The sequence below is a fragment of the Nerophis ophidion genome, linkage group LG01 (assembly GCF_033978795.1).
Source record: "Nerophis ophidion isolate RoL-2023_Sa linkage group LG01, RoL_Noph_v1.0, whole genome shotgun sequence".
Classification (NCBI taxonomy): Eukaryota; Metazoa; Chordata; class Actinopteri; order Syngnathiformes; family Syngnathidae; genus Nerophis; species Nerophis ophidion.
The window spans coordinates 23,720,323-23,743,995 of NC_084611.1; the positions used below are offsets into that span (position 1 = coordinate 23,720,323).

General features: G+C 41.0%; 1 protein-coding gene across 1 annotated transcript in view; it reads right to left on the reverse strand.

Moving 5' to 3' along the window:
* The window catches only part of LOC133551872 (leucine zipper putative tumor suppressor 3-like), a 23,159-nt gene extending 31 nt beyond the window's left edge, over positions 1 to 23,128 (reverse strand). The window contains exons 1-7 of the mRNA XM_061899042.1: positions 22,015 to 23,128; positions 20,240 to 20,719; positions 18,397 to 18,564; positions 13,504 to 13,632; positions 10,125 to 10,316; positions 8,411 to 8,641; positions 1 to 1,838 (exon numbers count right to left, since the gene is read on the reverse strand). The exon at positions 1 to 1,838 is cut by the window's left edge and continues 31 nt beyond it. Coding sequence (XP_061755026.1) covers positions 849 to 1,838; positions 8,411 to 8,641; positions 10,125 to 10,316; positions 13,504 to 13,632; positions 18,397 to 18,564; positions 20,240 to 20,719; positions 22,015 to 22,821 — 2,997 coding nt within the window. The 5' untranslated portion in view covers positions 22,822 to 23,128 and the 3' untranslated portion in view covers positions 1 to 848. The remainder of the gene's footprint in view (positions 1,839 to 8,410; positions 8,642 to 10,124; positions 10,317 to 13,503; positions 13,633 to 18,396; positions 18,565 to 20,239; positions 20,720 to 22,014) is intronic.
* Positions 23,129 to 23,673: the final 545 nt, after the last annotated feature.

Consider the following 23,673-nt stretch of genomic DNA (forward strand, 5'->3'; position numbering starts at 1 on the left):
TACTTTGGATTCTTTATTTTTTTCCTGGCATTTAACTGTTTCAGATTGTGTACTTCCATTCAAGGTTTTGCAACTATGAAGAAAGAAAAGTGATCCTGGGCACCACGTCAGCTCATCATTAACCTCTATTGGTCATTTGTAGTCCCGTAACATTGGGATTGGGTTGAATATCCACTAAATCTGTTAAATTCTATTTTTTTTTTAATTGAAAAAATAAGCTCTGTTGAATTGGAGGATATGTTCGAGTCACGCATGTTGGACATTGTGCATGAAATCTTATGACTTTCATGAAAAAGTCGAGAGGGCCTATATATATTTGTTTTTTATACATTTTCATAATCAATGCCCTGAAAATTATATATTAACACTTGATTTTTTTCCTCTTTTTTTTTTTGATCCCCAGCATTACTTGTTCTCTTACACATGCTGAAAAAGATGGTGTAAGGCGCTCTCTGGACAAAAATGCATGTTAACATCACACACTCTTGACCACTAGTTCTACTTGTACATTATACGACTGACACAGACTCACAATGAGTAATAAATATCGCATAATAATAATCATCATCATCATCATAATAATAATACTCTTGTTGTAAATTCTGACTATCCGATTGTCTTGGTCCTTTTTTTTTTTCTATCACGGTGTAGGAAAAGAGAAACACTTTGTTAGTGGTGTCAACTAAACTTTGTCGTTTAGTTTTCCTGCAGTGTGACACACTTTTTCACAAGCGTGGAGTGCAACGTGAGAAACTGTTCCAATGTTGTTTTTTTTATATCTTGTATGAAATTTTCTTATACTTGAGTGGTGAAGTGTGTCTGTTATGAGAGCTTTTTCTCCCCCTCTCTTAAATTTCGGTGGATTCTATCCTCTCGAGTCGTGAAGGTCCCGCCCAAGGAGGGGCAAGCTGGTGGAGAGAAGGCGGGCCCTTCTGGTCTTCGCAGGGTGGAGAGAGGGTGAGGGTGATGGGGCCAGGGAGGGAGGATGGCGGCTGAGGGGAGAGAGCTGCAAGGACTTGTGCTGGAGCAGGTGGTGGAGAACTGGAGGAGGAGGAGGGGGAGGTGTTGGTGACAGTGGTGGTAGCGTCGATGGAGGCGGTGCTGGGTTTGGTTCCCAGCTGGCTCATACGTTTCTCCAACGCCTGGTTCTTCTGCAGGGTCTCCACGTAGCTCAGCTGCAACTGGGCCTGGTATTTCAACACCCGCTCCTTCTCGTCCTGCCAGGTGTGTCGCTCTTGGTCAAAGTTGAGAGCCTGGCGCTCGCGTTGCTGCCTCTCAAGGCGCAGGGCGGCCTGTAGCTGCTCCAGCTGCCTGCGCAGCTCTCCAGCTTCGTCCCATTGAGCGTCCTGCAGCCGCTGCGACTGGTGGGCCTCCTGGCGCAGCTGGGACTCCTGACAAAGCTGGGCCTCGTGGCGGAGCTGGGCCTCTTGGCGGAGCTGGGCTTCATGGCGGAGGTGGGCCTCCTGGCGAAGCTGAGCCTCTGGTCGGATGTGAGCGTCCTGTCGCATCTGCATGTCCTGCTGCATGTGGGCTTCTTGACGCTGCATCTGTTGCCACTGAGCTTCCTCACGTTGCTGCCTCTGGGCCTCCTGCCTCTGGGCTTTGGCTTCGTCACTCTGAAGACTGAGCAGGGTATCGGACGTCGGTGCGAGCGAGTTACTGGAGTGATCCATGGTAGTTCGCGAGCAGTGGACGATCCCCCAGGGCGGTAAGAGCCCCGCCGCTGCTAAGTTTGGGCTCACAACAACCTCAGCTCCTCTGCTGACTTCATTCAGAGCTCGTTTTAGACTCAGCACCTCTGCCTCAAAAACCCCCAGCTTCTCGCGCAGGATGGACACCTGTTGACGGAAAAGACCACATCCTCAAAAACAGCACCGTTGCACTGTGAGATTGCATGTTTAAGTGCAAGTGTTGATGTGTGGCGTCTCATAGCAGCACCTGGGTTTTATTCAAATGCATAGTAGCTTATTATTTTTTTCTTTATGTTAAACTATCATTAGTTTTAATGTGGATAGCTCGACCCTGGAATGGATTAATTCAATTTCCATTGTTTTCTATTGGAAAGGGTTTGAAACATGAACAATGTAAGTTTATATTGCTTCTGTGTCCCTCTGGCTTTTATCAACATTCATATAAAATCGTGGTCAAAAGTTTACATACACTTGTAAAGAACAATGTCATGGCTGTCTCGAGTTTCCATTGATTTCTACAACTCTTATGTTTTTGTGATTGGAGCACATACTTGTTTGTCACAAAAAACATTCATGAAGTTTGGTTCTTTTATGAATTTATTTTGGGTCTATTAAAAATGTGAGCAAATCTGCTCTGTCAAAAGTATACATACAGCAATGTTAATATTTGGTTACATGCCCCTTGCAAAGTTTCACTGCAATGAGGCACTTTTGGTAGCCATCCACAAGCTTCTTGTTGAATTTTTGACTACTCCTCTTGAGAAAATTGGTGCAGTTCAGCAAAATGTGTTTTTTTTCCTGAAATTGACTTGTTTCTTCAGCATTGTCCACACATTTAAGTCAGGACTTTGGGAAGGTCATCCTAAAATCTTAATCCTAGGCCTGATTTAGCCATTTCTTTACCACTTTTGACGTGCGTTTGAGGTCATTGTCCAATTGCGCCCAAGACCCAATCTCTGGGCTGATAATTTTAGGTTGTCCTCAAGAATTTGGAGGTAAACTTCCTTTTTCATCGTCCCGTTTACTCTCTGTAAAGCACCAGTTCCATTGGCATCAAAAGAGACCCTGAGCATAATACTACCACCACCCTGCTTGACGGTAGTTATGATGTTCCAAGGATTACAGGCATCTCCTTTTCTCCTCCAAACATCCATTCATCCATCCAGCTAAGACTGGATATTGTTGCCAAACAGCTCAATTTTTGTTTCATCTGACCACAGAACTTTCCTCCAGAAGGTGTTATCTTTGTCCATGTGATGTCAGATGAAACGACAATTGACTCTTGTCATAAAAAAGTAAGAGTTGTAGAAATTATTGGAAACTCAAGACAGCCATGACATCATTTGTATTTGTTTTTCCTATGGTTAAAAAAAACATCTGACAAATGCATGCACTTTAAGGTGTTGTTTGCAACTAACTTACAGTAATATTTATGAAAGCAAAAAATATAACCAGCTAGCTTATGTTAGTTAACATTAGTAGTGTAACAGAACGACTTTGTTGACAATTTGTCAATATTTTTAACAATTATAAAGTTTATGTAAAAAACATTTTTACGACCCGAAAAAAATGTTTGGTGTTTACGGCTGTCACTCACCCGTCTTGTTATGATACAAACCTTGTTTCCATATGAGTTGGGAAATTGTGTTATATGTAAATATAAACAGAATACAATGATTTGCAAATCATATTTAACCCATATTCAATTGAATGCACTACAAAGACAATATATTTGATGTTCAAACTCATAAACTTTATTTTTTTTTGCAAATAATAATTAACTTAGAATTTCATGGCTGCAACACGTGGCAAAGTAGTTGGGAAAGGGCATGTTCACCACTGTGTTACATCACCTTTTCTTTTAACAACACTCAATAAACGTTTGGGAACTGAGGAAACTAATTGTTGAAGCTTTGAAAGTGAAATTATTTCCCATTCTTGTTTTATGTAGAGCTTCAGTCGTTCAACAGTCCGGGGTCTCCGCTGTCGTATTTCACGCTTCATAATGCGCCACACATTTTTGATGGGAGACAGATCTGGACAGCAGGCGGGCCAGGAAAATGCCCGCACTCTTTCACTACGAAGCCACACTGTTGTAACACTTGTCTTGCTGAAATAAGCAGGGGCGTCCATGATAACGTTGCTTGGATGACAACATATGTTGCTCCAAAACCTGTATGGACCTTTCAGCATTAATGGTGCCTTCACAGATGTGTAGGTTACCCATGGCTTGGGCACTAATACACCCCCATCCCATCACAGATGCTGGCTTTTGAACTTTGCGCCTATAAAAAATCCGAATGGTTATTTTCCTCTTTGTTCTGGAGGACATCACATCCTCTGTTTCCAAACATAATTTGAAATGTGGACTCGTCAGAACACAGAACACCTTTCCACTTTGCATCAGTCCATCTTAGATGAGCTCGGGCCTAGCGAAGCCGGCGGCGTTTCAGGATATTGTTGATAAATGGGTTTGGCTTTGCATAGTAGAGTTTTAACTTGCACTTACAGATGTAGCGACCAATTGCAGTTACTGACAGTGGTTTTCTGAAGTGTTCTTGAGCCCATGTGGTGATATCCTTTACACACTGATGTCGGTTTTTGATGCAGTACCGCCTGAGGGATCAAAGGCCCGTAATATCATTGCTTACGTGCAGTGATTTCTCCAGATTTTCTGAACTTTTTGATGATTTTACGGACCGTAGATGTTGAAATCCCTAAATTCCTTGCAATAGCTCGTTGAGAAATGTTGTTCTAAAACTGTTCGACAATTTGCTTACAAAGTGGTGACCCTCGCCCCATCCTTGTTTGTGAATTACTTAGCATTTCATGCAAGCTGCTTTTATACCCAATCATGGCACCCACCTATTTGCGATTAGTCTGCCCACCTGTGGGATGTTCCATATAAGTGTTTGATGAGCATTCCTCAACTTTCAGTATTTATTGCCACCTTTCCCAACTTCTTTGCCACATGTTGCTGGCATCAAATTCTAAAGTTAATGATTATTTGCAAAAAAAAAAATGTTAATCAGTTTGAACATTTAATATGTTGTCTTTGTAGCATATTCAACTGAATATGGGTTGAAAATGATTTGCAAATCATTGCATTCCGTTTATATATACATCTAACACGATTTCCCAACTCATATGGAAACGGGGTTTGTAGAATATACATTAAATGCAGTGGTGTGCCGTCAGGGCTAACAAGGCCGTCTCTGCTGGCCTAACATAACCAGAAATCATGATCTGTTGTTTTTAATTTAAGTTTGTATCGAGTCAGAATTCAGCTATCTTATGTTGCCCTGCTGTACCAAATCTGCCAGGGGCCTTCAGATTCAACAATTCGGGGGTCCGTGCACTGTCAGTGAATGGGGACATACAGTTGATAGACAGTGGCTATAGCCAATCAGATTATGAGTTGTTGTCAGTACGGCCTTCGAGGTTGAACGTGACATTTACGCGTCCTGTGATTGGATATTCATTGGGACCGTTAGCCGATGAATTTGAGAACACTATAGAGTTGATAGATAATTGCGATAGCCAATCAGATCACAAGTTGTTGACAGGAGCCCTTCCAAGTAGCCTGATGTTAATGAGACTGTGATTGGATACACACTTGTCATCCCAAAGTTAAGTATCCATTCACAAGTCTCAATTTAGCAGGAAGCATGACGTGTTGCACCGTAGCCAGACCAGGATAGCAGAGAAGGAGAACAAAACGTTGATTAGAAGGCAGATATATATTTGCAAGGCCGTTTTCAAGAAGGATATTTAAAGAGAAACTACATCTTGTGAGACGACGTCGGCCAACCCGGGAAGCTAGCTCAGCTGTTCTGGTGATAAAATGGGGAAATTGTTGCCATTTCCACTCAAATAAGCCGACGACAAGGGGTACCACTGGCCTACACGGCGTCGGATAGGTTCTATAAATTGTAAGTTCAAATATTCCATATTCCATTTAATACGTTTTTTTGCTATTTTAATTTTGACAGTACCACATAAGATATGTTTTAATTGCTGAGGTGTTTTAAATGATTTTCAAACGCGCCAGAAAATAACCTGTTTTGTACACTGTTGATGTAATTAAATTCCCAGTAGGGCGTAAATGTGTTCCTGTACAGTATTTCTCCAGAAATGGTCATGTGGTGACACCAATGACGGCATTTTGAGAGGTAATCACTGAAGTCGGAGATCATGTTTTACGTAAGTTTGAATTAAGTCATTACGAACGAAAAGGCGTCAGAGGCTGGGATATAATGTGTAAAACAAACTGGAAAGTTGTCACCCTCTAGGCATCTGTGTAAATGTTGCAAACAGACCCTTTAACATTTTAAGAGACTCTTTCTTAATTTGGCTGCCCCTCTGTAGCGCACATATGTGCATCCTATCTACGTAAGCTTCTTACTAGCTCACCCAACACAAAAGATAATATTGTTTAGATTTTCTAAATGTTGTTCAAGCCCCACTTTGACATGCTCTCTTACCCCTTTACCAGGCAGGATTTTGGCGGATTAGGATTTCAATTATTTGGATTTACCGGAAACCTTCTCGATCCAGCAGTTGCACTCAATGGAAATTATAGAAAGCATTTTGTTCTTTTCTTATTTTATCGGTCCCTTTGTAGTTCATAATGCTAAAATCTAAATTCAAGATGAATGTCATTAGAAGTTCAACATAATGTATTCATATAATGTATTCATATTTGTACATATATCGTATACCAGGGGTCACCAACGCGGTGCCCGCGGGCACTAGGTAGCCCGTAAGGACCAGATTAGTCGCCCGCTGGCCTGTTCTAAAAATAGCCCCAATAGCAGCACTTTCCAGTGAGCTCTGGCTCTATTTTTTTAATTGTATTTATTTACTCGCAAGCTGGTCTCACTTTGCTCAACATTTTTAATTCTAAGAGAGACAAAACTCAAATAGAATTTGAAAATCCAAGAAAATATTTTAAAGACTTGGTCTTCACTTGTTTAAATAAATTCATTTACTGTTTTTACTTTGCTTCTCATAACTTTCAGAAAGACAAATTTAGAGAAAAAATACAACCTCAAAAATGATTTTAGGATTTTTAAAGACATATATCTTTTTACCTTTTAAATTCCTTCCTCTTCTTTCCTGACAATTTAAATCAATGTTCAAGTATTTTTTATTTTTTATTGTAAAGATTAATAAATACATTTTAATTTGATTCTTAATTTTAGCTTCTGTTTTTTCGATGAAGAATATTTGTGAAATATTTCTTAAAACTTATTATGATTAAAATAAAAATAAAAAAAATTCTGGCAAATCTAGAAAATTTGTAGAATCAAATTTAAATCTTACTTCAAAGTCTTGTGAATTTCTTTTAAAATCTTTGTTTTGGAAAATCTAGAAGAATAATGATTTGTCTTTGTTAGAAATATAGCTTGGTCCAATTTGTTATATATTCTAACAAAGTGCAGATTGGATTTTAACCTATTTAAAACATGTCATCAAAATTCAAAAATTAATTTTAATAAAGAAAAATTACTAATAATGTTCCATAAATTCCTTTTTTAACTTTTTCAGAAAGATTCGAATTAGCTAGTTTTTCTCTTAATTTTTTTCGGTTGAATTTTGAATTTTAAAGAGTCGAAATTGAAGATAAACTATGTTTCAAAATGTAATTTTCTTTTTTTACCCGTGTTTTCTCCTCTTTTAAACCGTTAAAGTAAGTGTTTTTTCATCATTCATTCTCTACAAAAAACCTTCCGTAAAAGGAAAAAAATTGTACGACGGAATGACGGACAGAAATACCATTTTTTTTAAATATATAGATTTATTTATTACTGCGATGAGGTGGTGACTTGTCCAGGGTGTACCCCGCCTTCTGCCCGATTGTAGCTGAGATAGGCGCCAGCGCCCCCAGCGACCCCGAAAGGGAATAAGCGGTAGAAAATGGATGGATGGATGGATTTATTTATTAAAGGTAAATTGAGCAAATTTGGCTATTTCTGGCAATTTTTTTAAGTGTTTATCAAACTGGTAGCCCTTCGCATTAATCTGTACCCAAGAAGTAGCTCTTGGTTTCAAAAATGTTGGTGACCCCTGTCGTATACAATACATGTCATATATCGTATTTGTTGATGCTGCTCTGTTGTTGTTAAAGTTAAAGTCCCAACGATAGTCACACACACACTAGGTGTGGTGAAATGATCCTTTGCATTTGACCCATTCCCATGATCACCCCCTGGGAGGTGAGGGGAGCAGTAAGCAGCAGCGGTGGCCGTGCTCGAGAATCATTGTCGATGTCTCTTTGTCTTGTCCCCCTCTTGTCCCCGCAATTTCCCCCTCTGCTTTTGTTCTCTTTCTATCCCTCCTGCTACGGAAAATACATAAAATAAAGTCAAATACAAATAAGGCATGAAGAGGAGTATCCCACCCTTCTCTTTTGTAAAGTAAATCTGTACAACCAATTTGGGCATCTACATCAACAGTATGATTTGCCTGAAAAGCTGGACAGGACAAAAAAAAAATAAGTTAAACATAATGTTTTTGCCTTTTGTTGCTTTGTGCCGTTGTGAGCAAAACGTGTACACTATTAGGACAGGCTAATAATGAGATTTAACTTATACAGCCTTTTATTTTGTGCATTTGAGTGCAGCAGTTAAACTACAACAAATTCTTTGAAATATTATTCTTGCATTGTGTACACAAAATCAATTTATTTTCCATCATATTACAGGACGTGAGCTCACCTCTGACAGGGTCCTCCTCAGCTCGACCTCGCACTTCTCCAACTCATGACTCTTGGTGCTGTAAGACTCCTTCAATCCCAGCATGGCTTCTTCCTGCTCCCTCAGTTGGACGTTGAGCTCCTTCAGCTGGCCCCTCAGGGCCACCATCTCTCCGGCCCGCTGGGTCACTTCTGCTTGGCTCTCCCGCAGCTGCTGCTTGAGCAGTGAAATCTCGCCGGCCTTCTGACAAACCTAACACGTAAAGAGCAAAAGAGGGTGAATTTTTGGTACTGAATGTAAGTGCATAAACCTGTAGACCATTTAGTGTCAAACTCATTTTAGATCGGGGGCCACATGGAGAAAAATCTACTCCCGAGTGGGCCGGACTGGTAAAATCACAGAACGATAACTTTAATATAAAGACAACTTCAGATTGTTTTCCTTGTTTAAATATAGAACAAGCAAGCACATTCTAAAAATGTACAAATCATAATGTTGTTGTTGGTTTTGTTTTAGACTTACATGTTACAGTAAATAGTATTGTATCTTTATACGTTGTTAAATGAATAAATGATAAATGGGTTGTACTTATATAGCGCTTTTCTACCTTCAAGGTACTCAATGCGCTTTGGCACTACATCCACATTTACCCATTCACACACACATTCACACACTGATGGAGGGAGCTGCCATGCAAGGCACCAACCAGCACCCATCAGGAGCAAGGGTGAAGTGTCTTGCTTAGGACACAACGGACGTGACGATGTTGGTACTAGGTGGGATTTGAACCAGGGACCCTCGGGTTGCGCACGGCCACTATGGCACTGCGCCACGCCGTGCCTCATGTTATTTGTCATTTATATTGTTATTTATTATTTGGCCATTTTAGTTATGGCCAAAGTAATAATTAATATTTTTATATGTATGTAAGTAGTGTGCATATGTATATATTTATCATTTATGTGCATACAAGTTCATTAAGTTTGTACATAGAGTGAACAGGTAATTCTAGATTAGAGTAATTTATGATTTAAAGAAAAGGGGTGGAATTAAATAAGTGTATACTTCTTCTCACTCCTTTTCAAAAATGTAAGAAAAAAAAAAGGAGAAAGTCCAATGCTCATTTGTTTTCGTTTTTTTATTTTATTTTTATTTTCTATTCTTCATTGTTTTCCTTTTTTTATATAATGGCTGTTAACGCTATAGCACTGTATTGGATCATGCTTGCTCTTATTTATTCTTTTTTTTTTTTGCATATTCGAAATTTAAAAAAAATACATCAATCAATCAATTTATACTTTCTGAAAAAAATATGTGATAATGTTCATCAGTCGACTCATTGGTGTTAATTTTCAATCAATTAAGATAAAAATAAGAGCAAAATCAAAATACAGGATGTTATTTATGTAGTTTGCTCATTTTCCTCGACTGGTGCACTAACATGTTGTTTATTTTAATTTTTTTTACGCATGTAGCATAATCTACAAATATACAAAGAATTGCTATTGCGACATCTAGTGGACACAGTTAGAACAGCGGTTTCTTTCATTCAAAAATTCCGGCTCATTTTTATACTTAGCAAACTCATCCCGCGGGCCGGATAAAACCTGTTGGCGGCATTGATCCGGCCTGCGGACCCTACGTTTGACACCCCTGGGGTGGACCAAAAGAGGATTAAGAGCTGTGTCTCCATACTTTTGTTCTTACAATGTATCACTTTAATCTCATATCTCACCTCCCACTTAGTCTCCTCTAGACGTGGCAATATGTCAGCCTGCTCCTTTCTGTAATCCAGACACTTTCTCTCCAGCTCCTCTCTCTGGGCAAGCAGGGCAGCCATCTCCTCCTGGAGCCTCCTCTTGTCCTGAGATAAACGAGTTATCTGGGCCTGCAGGGCAGTCTGGGAGCGCTGAGCACGCCGTGTGACCTGCGGATGAATATAAGGTAAAGTCTGCCAAGCCTCAAATTTTAACTTTTTAAGATCAAGGCAAGTGTTGCCTTAAAGGGGAACATTATCACAATTTCAGCAGGGTTAAAACAAATAAAAATCAGTTCCCTGTGGCTTATTTTATTTTTCGAAATTTTTTTCGAAATTTTACCCATCGTGGAATATCCCGAAAAAAGGCATTAAAGTGCCTGATTTTCGCTATCTGTGAAGCCACCGTCCATTTTCCTGTGACGTCATCCAGTGATATACATGCTATCCAGGTGCATAGCACAGCAAGATATAGCGACATTAGCTCGGATTCAGACTCGGATTTCAGCGGCTTAAGCGATTCAACAGATTACGCATGTATTGAAACGGATGGTTGGAGTATGGAGGCAGATAGCGAAAACGAAATTGAAGAAGAAACTGAAGCTTTTGAGCGAATAGCTATTGACGCTATTCGGCCATGTCTGGCTTAGCATCGCCGGTAAAATGTGCAGACCAAACGATCGGGACTTTCGCGTTTTGTGACACTGGAGCAACTTAAATCCGTCATATTATATCCGCTCATATTTTAGGGCACCAAGGCAAGTTAGAAGGAAGCCAGGGCAAACATTATTTTCTTTCGAGGCAGGAGATATATATATATATATATATATATATATAATTCGGAAAGATGGCACCTGATGGCCATAAGACAAAGCAGCACTTTTTGTCCATATAGATAAAATTAGTGTTCATGTGTGAGATCTAGGGCTGCCAGTTATGGCCAAAGTAATAATTAATATTATTGTTATCAATATTGAAATCATGATTACTGATTGTTAGGTAAAGCAGGCCCTGCGATGAGGTGGCGGCTTGTCCAGGGTGTACACCGCCTTCCGCCCGATTGTAGTTGAGATAGGCACCAGCGCCCCTCGCGACCCCAAAGGGAATAAGCGGTAGGAAATGTATGGATGGATGGATAGGTAAAGCAGTGTTGTGTGTGAACATAATACCATCATGTCATTTGTAATGTCTAATAAAACGGCTGTAGATAAACTTTATCCATACATCTAAAGACAAAAATTTGATTGTTTTATTCTTTATAAATATCAACTTGTCAGCTTTTTGTCATTACATGATGCCTTTTATGACTATTTTTACATTTTGATAGAGGGAGTTTTTATTTATTTATTTCTTTAACATTTTTTTTAAAAGTTATGTACATTTAAATGTACTGTAGATGTAGATGTACATGATGTATCAGGACAGATCCATCAAGCGTTTGACCAGAAATATATCAAATAGGAGTTAACTATACACAACATTAAAAAAATGATGTCACAAGAATGATTTTTGAAGTACCGTATTTTTCGGACTATAAATTGCAGTTTTTTTCATAGTTTGGACGGAGGTGCAACATCTTCTCCGGAGCGATTTATGAGTGAAATTATTAACACATTACCGTAAAATATCAATTAATATTATTTATCTCATTCACGGAAGAAACGAAGAAAACATCAGTAATCGTCACACACACGTCAACCAATAAGAATTCGGCGGGGGAGGGTCACGGCAGAAGTGCATTGTGGGCCATGGAATGCTAACTGCTATATGCTACTGCCATTGCTATTAAAATGGATGATTTCAACGTTGGCGGTAACTTATGAAAACTGAGAAGGGCTGAACAAAAATGGCCCCGAAAGGAAATCATGTACTGCAGATTACAAGCTGGACGTAGTGAAATATGCAGCAGAAAACGACAAGAGGAAGCGGCGCATACCTTTGGAGTTGGCAGAGTTGTTTAGAAGCGACATCGAGGAAGAACATTTCATCGGATTTATCGATTAGGAGTGACATATTGTTTGGTAAACGTATAGCATGTTCTATATGTTATAGTTATTTGAATGACTCTTACCATAATATGTTATGTTAACATACCAGGCACATTCTCAGTTGGTCATTTATGCCTCATATAACGTACACTTATTCAGCCTGTTGTTCACTATTCTTTATTTGTTTTAAATTGCCTTTCAGATGTCTATTCTTGGTGTTGGATTTTATCAATAAATTTCCCCCAAAAATGTGACCTATATGCCAGTGCGACGTATATATGTTTTTTTGCTTCCTTATTATGCATTTTCGGCCGGTGCGACTTATAATCCGAAAAATACGCTAATACCTTTTGTAACATGAAAAAAACACAAGTAATGTAAAAAAAAACATGGCGTTTACTTTTTGATATCAAAATAAAACAAAGCAGTTTGGCTATCCATACATCCATTTTCTACCGCTTGTCTCTTACATGAAGATGAAGTCTAAACAACAAGCTGTATTTTTCTCCAACGCCTCCCGAGTGTTTCAGTACAACAGTTTGGCCAACAACAAAAAAAACGGAGTGACACCTCTCACATCGAATACACAATCTTCACAGCCTTCGTTCAGTTTGATGAGATGACAAAACATTTTAGCTAGTATTGATGTTATTTGAACACTGATATGGTTTGAAGTTAAATACAGGAGAAATTAATATCCCAGTAAACAAACTAAAGACCTTATAAACAAGTTGTGACAATGTTCACGACAAATCGCCTGCTGCAAAATATCAAATACATTTCTCCTTTGCTGTATACTTTTAATGTGGGGACAAGTGCGTCAGTCTCCAATATTGTCCACGCCTGTCTCCAGCTAAACACAGCAGTGCGCTCTTAAACGCACGGCGGTAAGCGAGGGAAAATGACGTTAAACCAAGCGCTTGGCTCTGTCTACTTCTAGGGGAAATCTTCCCAGCAAAGTCCGTGTCGTTGGTCTGCCATGATTATCAAGACGCTAGTGCGCCTGACTTCCTGTTGCCTAAAATGCATTATTAATGAATGACTTTAGTTTCTGTAATTAAAAAATTAGAAGGTATTACTAACTGTTGGGAATTTTATCGCAATTTACCATTACTCCGTTTATACTATATTAACAAGTAACAAGTCAAGGGCAGTCATGTCTTGCTGCAAATGTTGGTCAATTTCTTGGGTGTTGCGACAAAAGACGAGGTGGTTAAATTCGAGCCCTGGTCTGCGCACATCCTGCAATATACAGAGTTGTATTTACACCAGCATGCTTCTTTCATTCCTACATTTTTATTCGGAGTAGATTTAAGACAACATTTTTTTAAAGACATTGGTCAGTGTTCAGAGTGTAGCGGTGAGGTTACCTGCTGCAGGCGCGAGGCATAGTTCTGTCTCAGCTCGTCCATCTGTCGCTCCCATACGCGCTGCTTCTCCTCGAACACCTGAATGATGGCGGCTTCGCTTTGGTCCAAGTTGCGCCGCATGTGTTGCACCTTTAGTGGGCAAGGAACACAGGGACTTAAAACCAAACAGCATACAGATTAGCTATTTCTTCAACAATTTTTTCAAGTTACATTTAAATGTACATAACTGTGGTCAGTGATTTGCTGTCAGTGATGAAAAGACAAACCCAAGAAGCATAATTTAATTGTAATCGGTCGAGGCAGATGGCCGTCATTTACCGTATTTTCTGGATTATCAATCAATCCATCAATCAAAGTGTATTTGTATAGCCCTTAATCACAAGTTTCTCAAAGGGCTGCATAAGCCACAAGGATATCCTCGGCTCAGATCCCACATCAGGGCAAGAAATAACTCAACCCAATGGGATACAATGTGAAACTTTGGAGGTTATAAGGCGCACTGCTAAAGAGCAGGTCTAGTCAGGTCTTTTTTCAAACAAAAGGTGTACCGGAATATAAGGCGCATTAAAGGGGTCATTTTTTCCATATTTAAAACATTTCCTAATAGTGTACATGACTTCGGCACCGTCTTCTCCCCATCATCTTTGCTGTAGCGGTGTAGCGTGCAAGGACGGGAGTGGAAGAAGTGTCAAAAGATGCAGTTAACAGTTTTAATGACATTAAGACTTACTTAAATCAACAATGGAGCAGCATCTTCTCATTCATGGCTCACTAGTGAAACAACACAAATGTGTCCCGTAAAAAACTGTCCGACCGGAACTCTCTAATACCAAAAGTTCCATGGGGGATTTATGTAAATCCACTACACTGGTAGTTTTTAGTGCTTCCCTAGCGAGATATACGTTAGAACTTTACGCTACTTTGTCATGTTCTGTGGTCATGTTTTGTTTGGTTACGTTCTGTTGGTTTTTGGACTCTTTAAGTTCCTGTTTGCGCTTCCTGGTTTGTTTTGTCTCCATGACGACACATTGGTTTCACCTGACTCATTTGGACTCACGCACTTGTCACTAATCAGGAAGAAACTATCTAAACCTGGTGACATTTACATTGTTAGTACTCTTGACATTGTCATGCTCTGTTTATTCTTGTTCATAGTTCATGCTGCTGTGCTCACGTCACCGTAGGTGTTTTTGTTTTTGACCATAGTTCAGGCTATGCGTCTACGTTTTTGTTTCCTGTGCCAAGTTTTGTGCCTCCAATGTGAGTGCCTTTTGTTTGTACCCTTTTGTAGCTTTTGAGTTAAGATGAAATCATGTTTTTACCTGCACGCCATGTCCAGTCAAGTTTGTTTGCATCCCGGGAAAACAATCCTCGCAGCAAGTTGCAAAGTAATCCTCGTTCTGACATACTTTATATTAGAAATGGCAACAGCAGAGGGTGAATGCCCCATAACAAGAAGATAGTGAAAAAGAAGAAGCTAATCGACTACAGAATCGACACGGACTAGAGTGGCGGACGTGCGCAAATTTTCAGGACTCATGCAGATCTCAAATACACATTTTGCATGATATTGTGAAACAAAACGCCAGATAATGTTTCTGCTATTGGGTGCCATTTCACGGTCCTTACACACACCCAAACCGTGGTAATACTTGTATCTCTAACTACGGTACCTGTAACGGGCCAACAATCCATCAAGCGGTGCGGCTTCAAAATCGTACTAAAACATTTTGACAGATTTGAGTGCCGTGTGTAGTGTTCTTTATTTTCAATGGATCATTTAAAGTTTTGGTGTTGTTTACTGACGTCATATTGCAGTCTACACGTATCTCTTATGTGTGACTACCATCTAATGGTCACACTTATCATCACACCATGTCCTAAATAAAATATCTTCAAAGTCGGTAAGCACAACAAGAATTATTCCGTACATTAGGCTCACCCGGTTATAAGGCGCACAGTCGATATTTGAGAAAATTTAAAGGATTTTAAATGGGCCTTATAGTCCGAAAAATACGGTACTTGCTTCCAGAGGGCTTGCTCATTTGTATTTTTTGTTCCTAAACATACATAATTTTCATACAGACCCCTTTTAATACAACTCGGCTATTAACAAACAATTTCACCAAAGAGGACAGCTACCAAATAAGCCACTATGGGGCCAAAGTCACAAGTACCACAATTTAATAAAGAAGGTGAGAAACACTATTAAATTGAAGAAATAAAAGTACGAAGGCAGTGTTGCTCTCATACGCCTTTTATCCCTCATCATATATGATGGAACAGTGGAACCTGGTTTTACAAAACCCTAATTGCGAACTTTTCGATCCCTTCAAATATGTTTCTGCGTGTGAACCATGTCTCTGTGTATGAATGCTAACTTATTCATTTTGTGTCCCGCTGGCAGTAATTTTGCTCCTACTGAAGTGATTGACAAAGTGGACTTTGTACCACATCAAGATTTAATTGTGATGAGACGGGACTTTCCTCCATGTATATTCCTGGATAACCAATGCACCTCTATCACAGCGAACAAGAAGACACTGTCGTTCAACAGCGCACGCACACACACACACACACACACACACACACACACACACACACACACACACACACACACACACACACACACACACACACACACACACACACACACACACACAAACACACTCTTGTATTTGTTACCTTCTGGAGACCTCTGAAAAATGCCTACCTCTTTAGGACCACCCTTTCTAGATATATTAAGATTTGTATTTACAACAATAATAATATATACTGTACATACTATGCAAATATAAAAAAAGGATGCTTTGAATATTTTATTTTTTTGTAATTGGGTTTTAATCTGGGCTTCACGGTGGAAGAGGGGTTAGTGCGTCTGCCTCACAATACGAAGGTCCTGCAGTCCTGGGTTCAATCCCAGGCTCGGGATCTTTCTGTGTGGAGTTTGCATGTTCTCCCCGTGAATGCGTGGGTTCCCTCCGGGTACTCCGGCTTCCTACCACTTCCAAAGACATGCACCTGGGGATAGGTTGATTGGCAACACTAAATAGGCCCTAGTGTGTGAATGTGAGTGTGAATGTCGTCTGTCTATCTGTGTTGGCCCTGCGATGAGGTGGCGACTTGTCCAGGGTGTAAACCGCCTTCCGCCCGATTGTAGCTGAAATAGGCGCCAGCCCCCTCCGCGACTCCCCAAAAAAAGGGAATAAGCGGTAAAAAATGGATGGGATGGATGGATGGGTTTCAATCTTCATTATTTACTTCAGGTCATTACAGTATGTCTCTATGTACATATGTTTTTATTGTTATTTTTAATTACGTCAGCACCGGAACTCATAAAATCAACTGTTCACCTGGCAGATTTTTGGGGGGGGTGAATAGAGAAGTCCTCTAGCTGTTGTCTTGATATCATATATTGCTGCCTTTGCACCTGTCAATGTTTACTTTTGTATGCACATTAAATCAACCAAAAATCCTGACTTTGGAGCAATGTTCACAGACTCTAGTATTCTGCTCTCTAGTAGATGCAATGGTTTTCCGTATTGGGAACATGATTGTGGTCCTAATTTGTTCACTAGTCCTCATATGGAAGGTACTTTTTCTTGTTGGCGTCTCAAGAAGGGTGCACACACACACACACACACACACACACACACACACACACACACACACACACACACACACACACACACACCTCATTAAAGTGGAATAAATGACACACCACTAATAGTTGAAGCCCACATACCTCTTTTCTCCTACCAAAGGGTATGAATTAAATAACAACGTGTGCTGGACCACAAACCAACAACTCAGTGACGAAACAAACATGCTCACATAAACATTGAGCTCATTGCAACTAGAACACTTTAATTCTAACTTTTCTACACTTACTTTAGTTATCTGCTGCACTGACAAGATGCCTGCTCGATCCGTGTTGGTGACTGTGGCGAAACTCCCATGTCATAACTGACGTGTGACAACTTACCAATTTACCCTTTTCTTTTAAAGGGTGCATCAAACCGGGAACATAAAAACAGAACTAATCAGCTCTTTTGGCCACATATTTAATAAAAATACTGGACAAAGTGAATCCCTTGACAACTCAATACGGAATGCGTACTTTTGTGTCTAAATTTGGGATGATTTGTGGGGGTGGTATAGCTCGGTTGGTAGAGTGGCCGTGCCATCAACTTGAGGGTTCCAGGTTCGATCCCCGCTTCTGCCATTCGAGTCACTGCTGTTGTGTCCTTGGGCAAGACACTTTACCCACCTGCTCCCAGTGCCACCCACACTGGTTTAAATGTAGATGTTGGATTTCACTATGTTATGCACTTTGAGTCACTATAAAAAGGCGCTATATAAATATAATTCACTTCACTTCACAACCTTATTTAAGTTGCATTCATGCGAGCGGCGCCATCCTAGATCCTGTTTTAAACTTGATGTATGCCGATGATAAGAAAGTTTGTCGCTGCAGTATTAACTAATTACCTCAGTTTTATCTAAAATTCCACCAATTTTTATTTTGAAACAAAAGTGGGCGCAGAGCATCGCTCTAACTGGCGTGTGACGTGATCACTGCCTGCACAATGCGCCATGCTTTTCTGCACCGGTCAAAGCATACAATTTGATTAATTAATGGTAAAGCGATATATTTTTTTGTTAATCACATGCGTTAACGCGTAAACATTGACAGCCCTAGTTTTTTGTGAATAATTGTGGGTGTCTGGAGAAAATTGATTGGATTAACATTATTTTTAATGGGAAAAATTGCTTCAATCTTTGTCGTTCACCGAGGTACAAACGTTCCTGACTGGTTTTGTGTTTTGTAATTGAAACAAAAATTCTATCTTGCTATTGCTATAAAACTTGCATAAATTTAAAGCGTCTGACCTCTTGCTCCTTCTCCCACAAGCGATCCTCCAGATCCTGGATGATGTCATCAGATGAAGGGGAGGGACGTAGAGGTCCCGGTGCGTCACTCATGTGACTCAGCCTCTGATAGGATGAGGAGCTCTTTCCTGACGAGGATCGACCGCTGTCCGAGGCACAAAGGCCGTTCTGTGGGAAAGTGACAAAATTCATCAGAGCAGGCATTTTAGAGATTAAGTTTTATATACCGTATTTTTCGGACTATAGGTCGCATTTTTTTTCATAGTGCGACTTATACTCTGGAGCGACTTATGTGTGAAATTATTAACACATTACCGTAAAATATCAAATAATATTATTTAGCTCATTCACGTAAGAGACTAGACGTATAGGATTTCATGGGATTCAGCAATTAGGAATGACAGATTGTTTGGTAAACGTATAGCATGTTCTATATGTTATACAAACCCCGTTTTCATATGAGTTGGGAAATTGTGTTAGATGTAAATATAAACGGAATACAATGATTTGCAAATTTTGCAAATAATCATTCACTTTAGAATTTGGTGCTAGCCACACGTGACAAAGAAGTTGGGAAAGGTTGCAATAAATACTGATGAAGTTGAGGAATGCTCATCAAACACTTATTTGGAACATCCCACAGGTGTGCAGGCTAATTGGGAACAGGTGGGTGCCATGATTGGGTATAAAAGCAGCTTCCATGAAATGCTAAGTAATTCACAAACAAGGACGGGGCGAAGGTCACCACTTTGTGAACAAATGTGTGAGCAAATAGTCAAACAGTTTAAGAACAACATTTTTCAACGGTCTATTGCAAGGAATTTAGGAATATCACCATCTACGGTCTGTAATACCATCAAAAGGTTCAGAGAATCTGGAGAAATCACTGAACATAAGCGATGATATAAGGGACTTTCGTTCCCTCAGGCAGTACTGCATCAAAAAGCGACATCAGTGTGTAAAGGATATCACCACATGGGTTCAGGAACCCTTCAGAAAACCACTGTCAGTAACTACAGCTTGTCGCTACATCTGTAAGTGCAAGTTAAAGCTCTACTATGCAAAGCCAAAGCCATTTATCAACGACACCCAGAAACGCCACCGGCTCAATTAAGATGGACTGATGCAAAGTGGAAAAGTGTTCCGTGGTCTGACGAGTCCACATTTCAAATAGTTTTTTGGAAACGATGAACGTCGTGTCCTCCGGACCAAAGAGGAAAAGAACCATCAGGACTGTTCTTGGTGCAAATTTGAAAAGCCAGCATCTGTGATGGTATGGGGGTGTATTGGTGCCCAAGGCATGGGTAACTTACACATCTGTGAAGGCACCATTAATGGAAACGGGGTTTGTATGTTACGTTAACATACCAGGCACCATCTCAGTTGGTTATTTATGCGTTATATAACGTACACTTATTCAGCCGGTTTTTCACAATTCTTTATTTATTTTAAATTGCCTTTCAAATGTCTATTCTTAGTGTTGGGTTTTATCAATCAATCAATGTTTACTTATATAGCCCTAAATCACTAGTGTCTCAAAAGGCTGCACATCAAATACATTTCCCCCCAAATTACGACTTATACTCCAGTGCGACTTATATGTGTTATTTTCATTCTTTATATGCATTTTCGGCAGGTGCGACTTATACTCCGGAGCGACTTATACTCCGAAAGATACGGTGTACACACACACACATATATATGTATATATATATATATATATATATATATATGTATATATATATATATATATATATATATATATATATATACATATATATACATATATATACATATATATATACATTCATCCATTTTTATATATAATTTATATATTGACTACCTGGTAGCCAGGCTTGTCCAGCTTGTCCAAGCCCGCAGCCGCCCCAGCCATTCCCAACCTGTTGATGTGGCTTGTTGAAGCACTCAGAGGCCCCAGTACAGCTGGAGGTCCACAATTAGACCCCGACACCGTGTAGGTGGGAAGGCTAGTCAGAGAGTTCCTGCCTGAGTCAGACATCCCTCCCTGAACCACTTCATTCCCATTTCCCGCTCCCTCACCCCTGCTGACCCTCATCGGGCTTTCCTGGTCCAGGAGCAGGGCCTCCGGGACATCTCCTGACTCTCCCCCTCCTCCACCGTCCCTGCCTCCTCTCCTGCCGCCACCTCTTCCCTCACAGAAGCCCTCTCCCCTCCCCTCGCCTTTGCTCTCACTGCCAGCCCCACCTGCCTGGCCCACCAGGTTCTGCATCGAGTGGAAACTCTTTGGAACCACCGGTTTGAAGGCAGAGGGACGAACCAGGCCGGAATCTCTCTGCATGGCCTGGGAAACGGAGTAGGGAGAGAAAAATGGAGATATGACGTACAACATAAACATCACACTGTAAAAATTGTCATCGGAAATTCACGGCAAAATACTAGCTAATAATTGTATTAAATACCTTTAAAGTCATTCACTCTAACTGCAGAGCTGGGATTTTACGGATAATTACAATTAAGTTACAACTAAATGCTGTTGTAACATAGTTGTAGTTTTATAGTTAATGTAACTAACTAAAATTACAACTTTATGCTTTAACTTTACAATTGCAATTTGATTGTTAATTTTTCAGTTCAACATCAGACCGTCATTTACTATACAAGAGTATGCAAAATGGTAAAATCAGACGAATCGGTTTGAATTTAGAGTAATTTGTTGTGATATTACATGTTTACAGTATTTTACTGTGAAAAAACTGATGTGAAGAGTATCATCATTTTTGCAGTAAATTTTGATTGCAGTATTTTACTGTGCAACAAAAGAGTTAAAAAATATAGAGCATAAACAGATGACTTTATCCATGAATGCATTTCTGGGGAAGGTAGAGCCTTTCTAGCCTGACTCTCGCCAGATCCTTGTAGTTCGCTGAGCTCCACACAAGGATCTGGGCTCGAAAGCAATGCAAACTCCTTCAAGACAGCAAAAAATAATGTACCAATCAGGATCGCCGGGCAGGATTTCATAGACGTGACGTAGCGCCGAAGCGACTGTTTGATTCAAACAACTATGGCGGCACGCAGCGAGGAGTCGTGTGCTGACACATTTTCTACTGACATTGCTGCGTTGTTTCAGTAAAAGTTCTCTAACTTTTCGCTCTGTCGTTATTCAATATGTCGGCTGTTCCGTTTTGGATTTCCCAGCGACATGGGTTGATTTTGATGTGAGTGGTTGAAGTAGCACGTCTTTCAAGATAACGGACAAGTGGTTTATCCAATCACATACAATTATTTTTTTTTCAAGGCCCCGCCTTCTGAAATAATTCATTTCCTACTGAGAAGTCCCAGATCCTTGTGTGGAGCTCAGCCAACTACAAGGATCTGGCGAGAGTCAGGTTAGGAGCCGTTCCCATTTGAGATGAAAAGCGGGGTACAGCCTGGATTGATCACCTATCAGTCACAGGACAATTCATAGTCCAGGGTGCACCCCGTCTCTCACCCCGGGTTAGCTGGGATAGACTCCAGCTCCTCCATCACCTGAACATGGCGGAGCGGCAAAGAAGATTAAGATGACGCTTCAGTTCAGCAGTTCAGTCAAGTTACACGTTTTTTGTCGTAAAAGATCCCAACAGGGTACAGTACCTGCTCCAGTTTTCCTGAAACCGCCATCATTTTGGGTGGGTTGTGACCCGCCGGATTGTTCTCTCCGTCAGTCCTGGCTGCCACCATGTCTCTGTGCTGGTGCTGGTTGACCCCAACGCTGTTCTTCTCGTTTCCTCCTCGGCCCACAATGTTCCCGCAAACATCCAGACCCGCGGCCTGCATTTCTCTCTCCCTCTCCCATTCCAGTCGTTCCCCCTCCATCCTCTCCCGTTCCCGCTCCCTCTCTCTTTCCCGCTCCCTCTCCCGCTCTCTCTCGATCTTCTCCCTTTCGATTCTCTCCCGCTCCCTCTCCCGGGCTCTCTCCCGTTCTCTCTCCCGCTCTCGTTCCAACCTCTCCCTCTCCACCCGTTCCCGCTCCCTCTCCCTGTTCCTCTCCCGCTCTCGCTCCCTTTCCAGCCTCTCCCGGTCCCAATCTCGGTCCCGGTCCCGGTCTCTCCCTCGTTCACGTTGCCTTTCCCACTCCCTCCTGAGCGCCGCGTTGCCGCAATCCAGCTGGTTGTTGTTGTTGGGAGCCGCCATGGTACATTCCGTGTTGGTGGTGGAGGCCGTTTCTGTGGGCCGGTCGGTACAGGCCCCGGTCCCGATACTAACGCTCCCTCGCTCGTCGCTAGAGGCCGTCCCGTCGGATATAGTGGCGGGGGGGCGGGGCAGACGCTCTGCACTGCAGCTGCGGTCGCCAGGGCAACGGCGTGAGAGAGGAGGGGCGCGGGGCAGCGTGGTCCTCGTGCCTACGGACTTCATGGCAAACTCCTGCTCGCCTGCCACCCCACTGCCAACACTGCCCATAGTGAGGAGGTCAAAGGTGAGGGGTTAGAGGTTAGGAGTCAGGATTGGGGAGGGTCACAGATACATTTGGATGCAGTGTGGGTCATCACAACCTAATGCAGGTAGTGGGGGCACACACACTAGAGGACACAGAGAAATGAAAGGAGTTATACAATATTGTAATTGCATGAAGAGGGTCAGATGCAGACGACGAAACGGAATGTGTCGAAGAAATGATTGGTGGAGCTGGCGTAAAACGTTTGATTAAGATGGCATAACACCAGGATAGAATTTCTGCGTATCGGTTGAAATGTTATGAATACATTCTTTGATGCAGACAATCGTGCAAATTTGAGCAATCAGCAGCATCACCAGTGGTCTTAGCCACATGCTAACATGCTAATTTTGAGTGTATCAAGGTGCACCGGAACCGCACCTCCATTTAAGCTGCACTCCCCGCATTGTGGAACACCCAAAAAGTCATACAATTTGGACTTCAAACCATGTTTTCACGAAAAATCTTACCCACTGGTCAAAAAATTCTAAATCTGAACATAAATTAGACCGTCATCCCTGATTGAGGTTAGCAACTCTTGTGGGACTGCGGCTCCGCACAAATGTGTGTTTGTTTTTCCAAAGGCTTTTTTTCATGGAAATACCAGTGATACGGAAGAGGGAAAGTGGGATAATGAAACTGGAAATGGAACATGTCTGAAGTCCATGAATGGATCAATTTGACTTACGGTATTTTTGGTTTTATTTTACAGTAGTTGACTAACCGTTATTCTCGGACGGTGTTTAAAAAGTGACAATGCTTCTACATTGAATAAAGGTTTTATGATGGCGACATTTTGATCTTAATGCAGATCAATG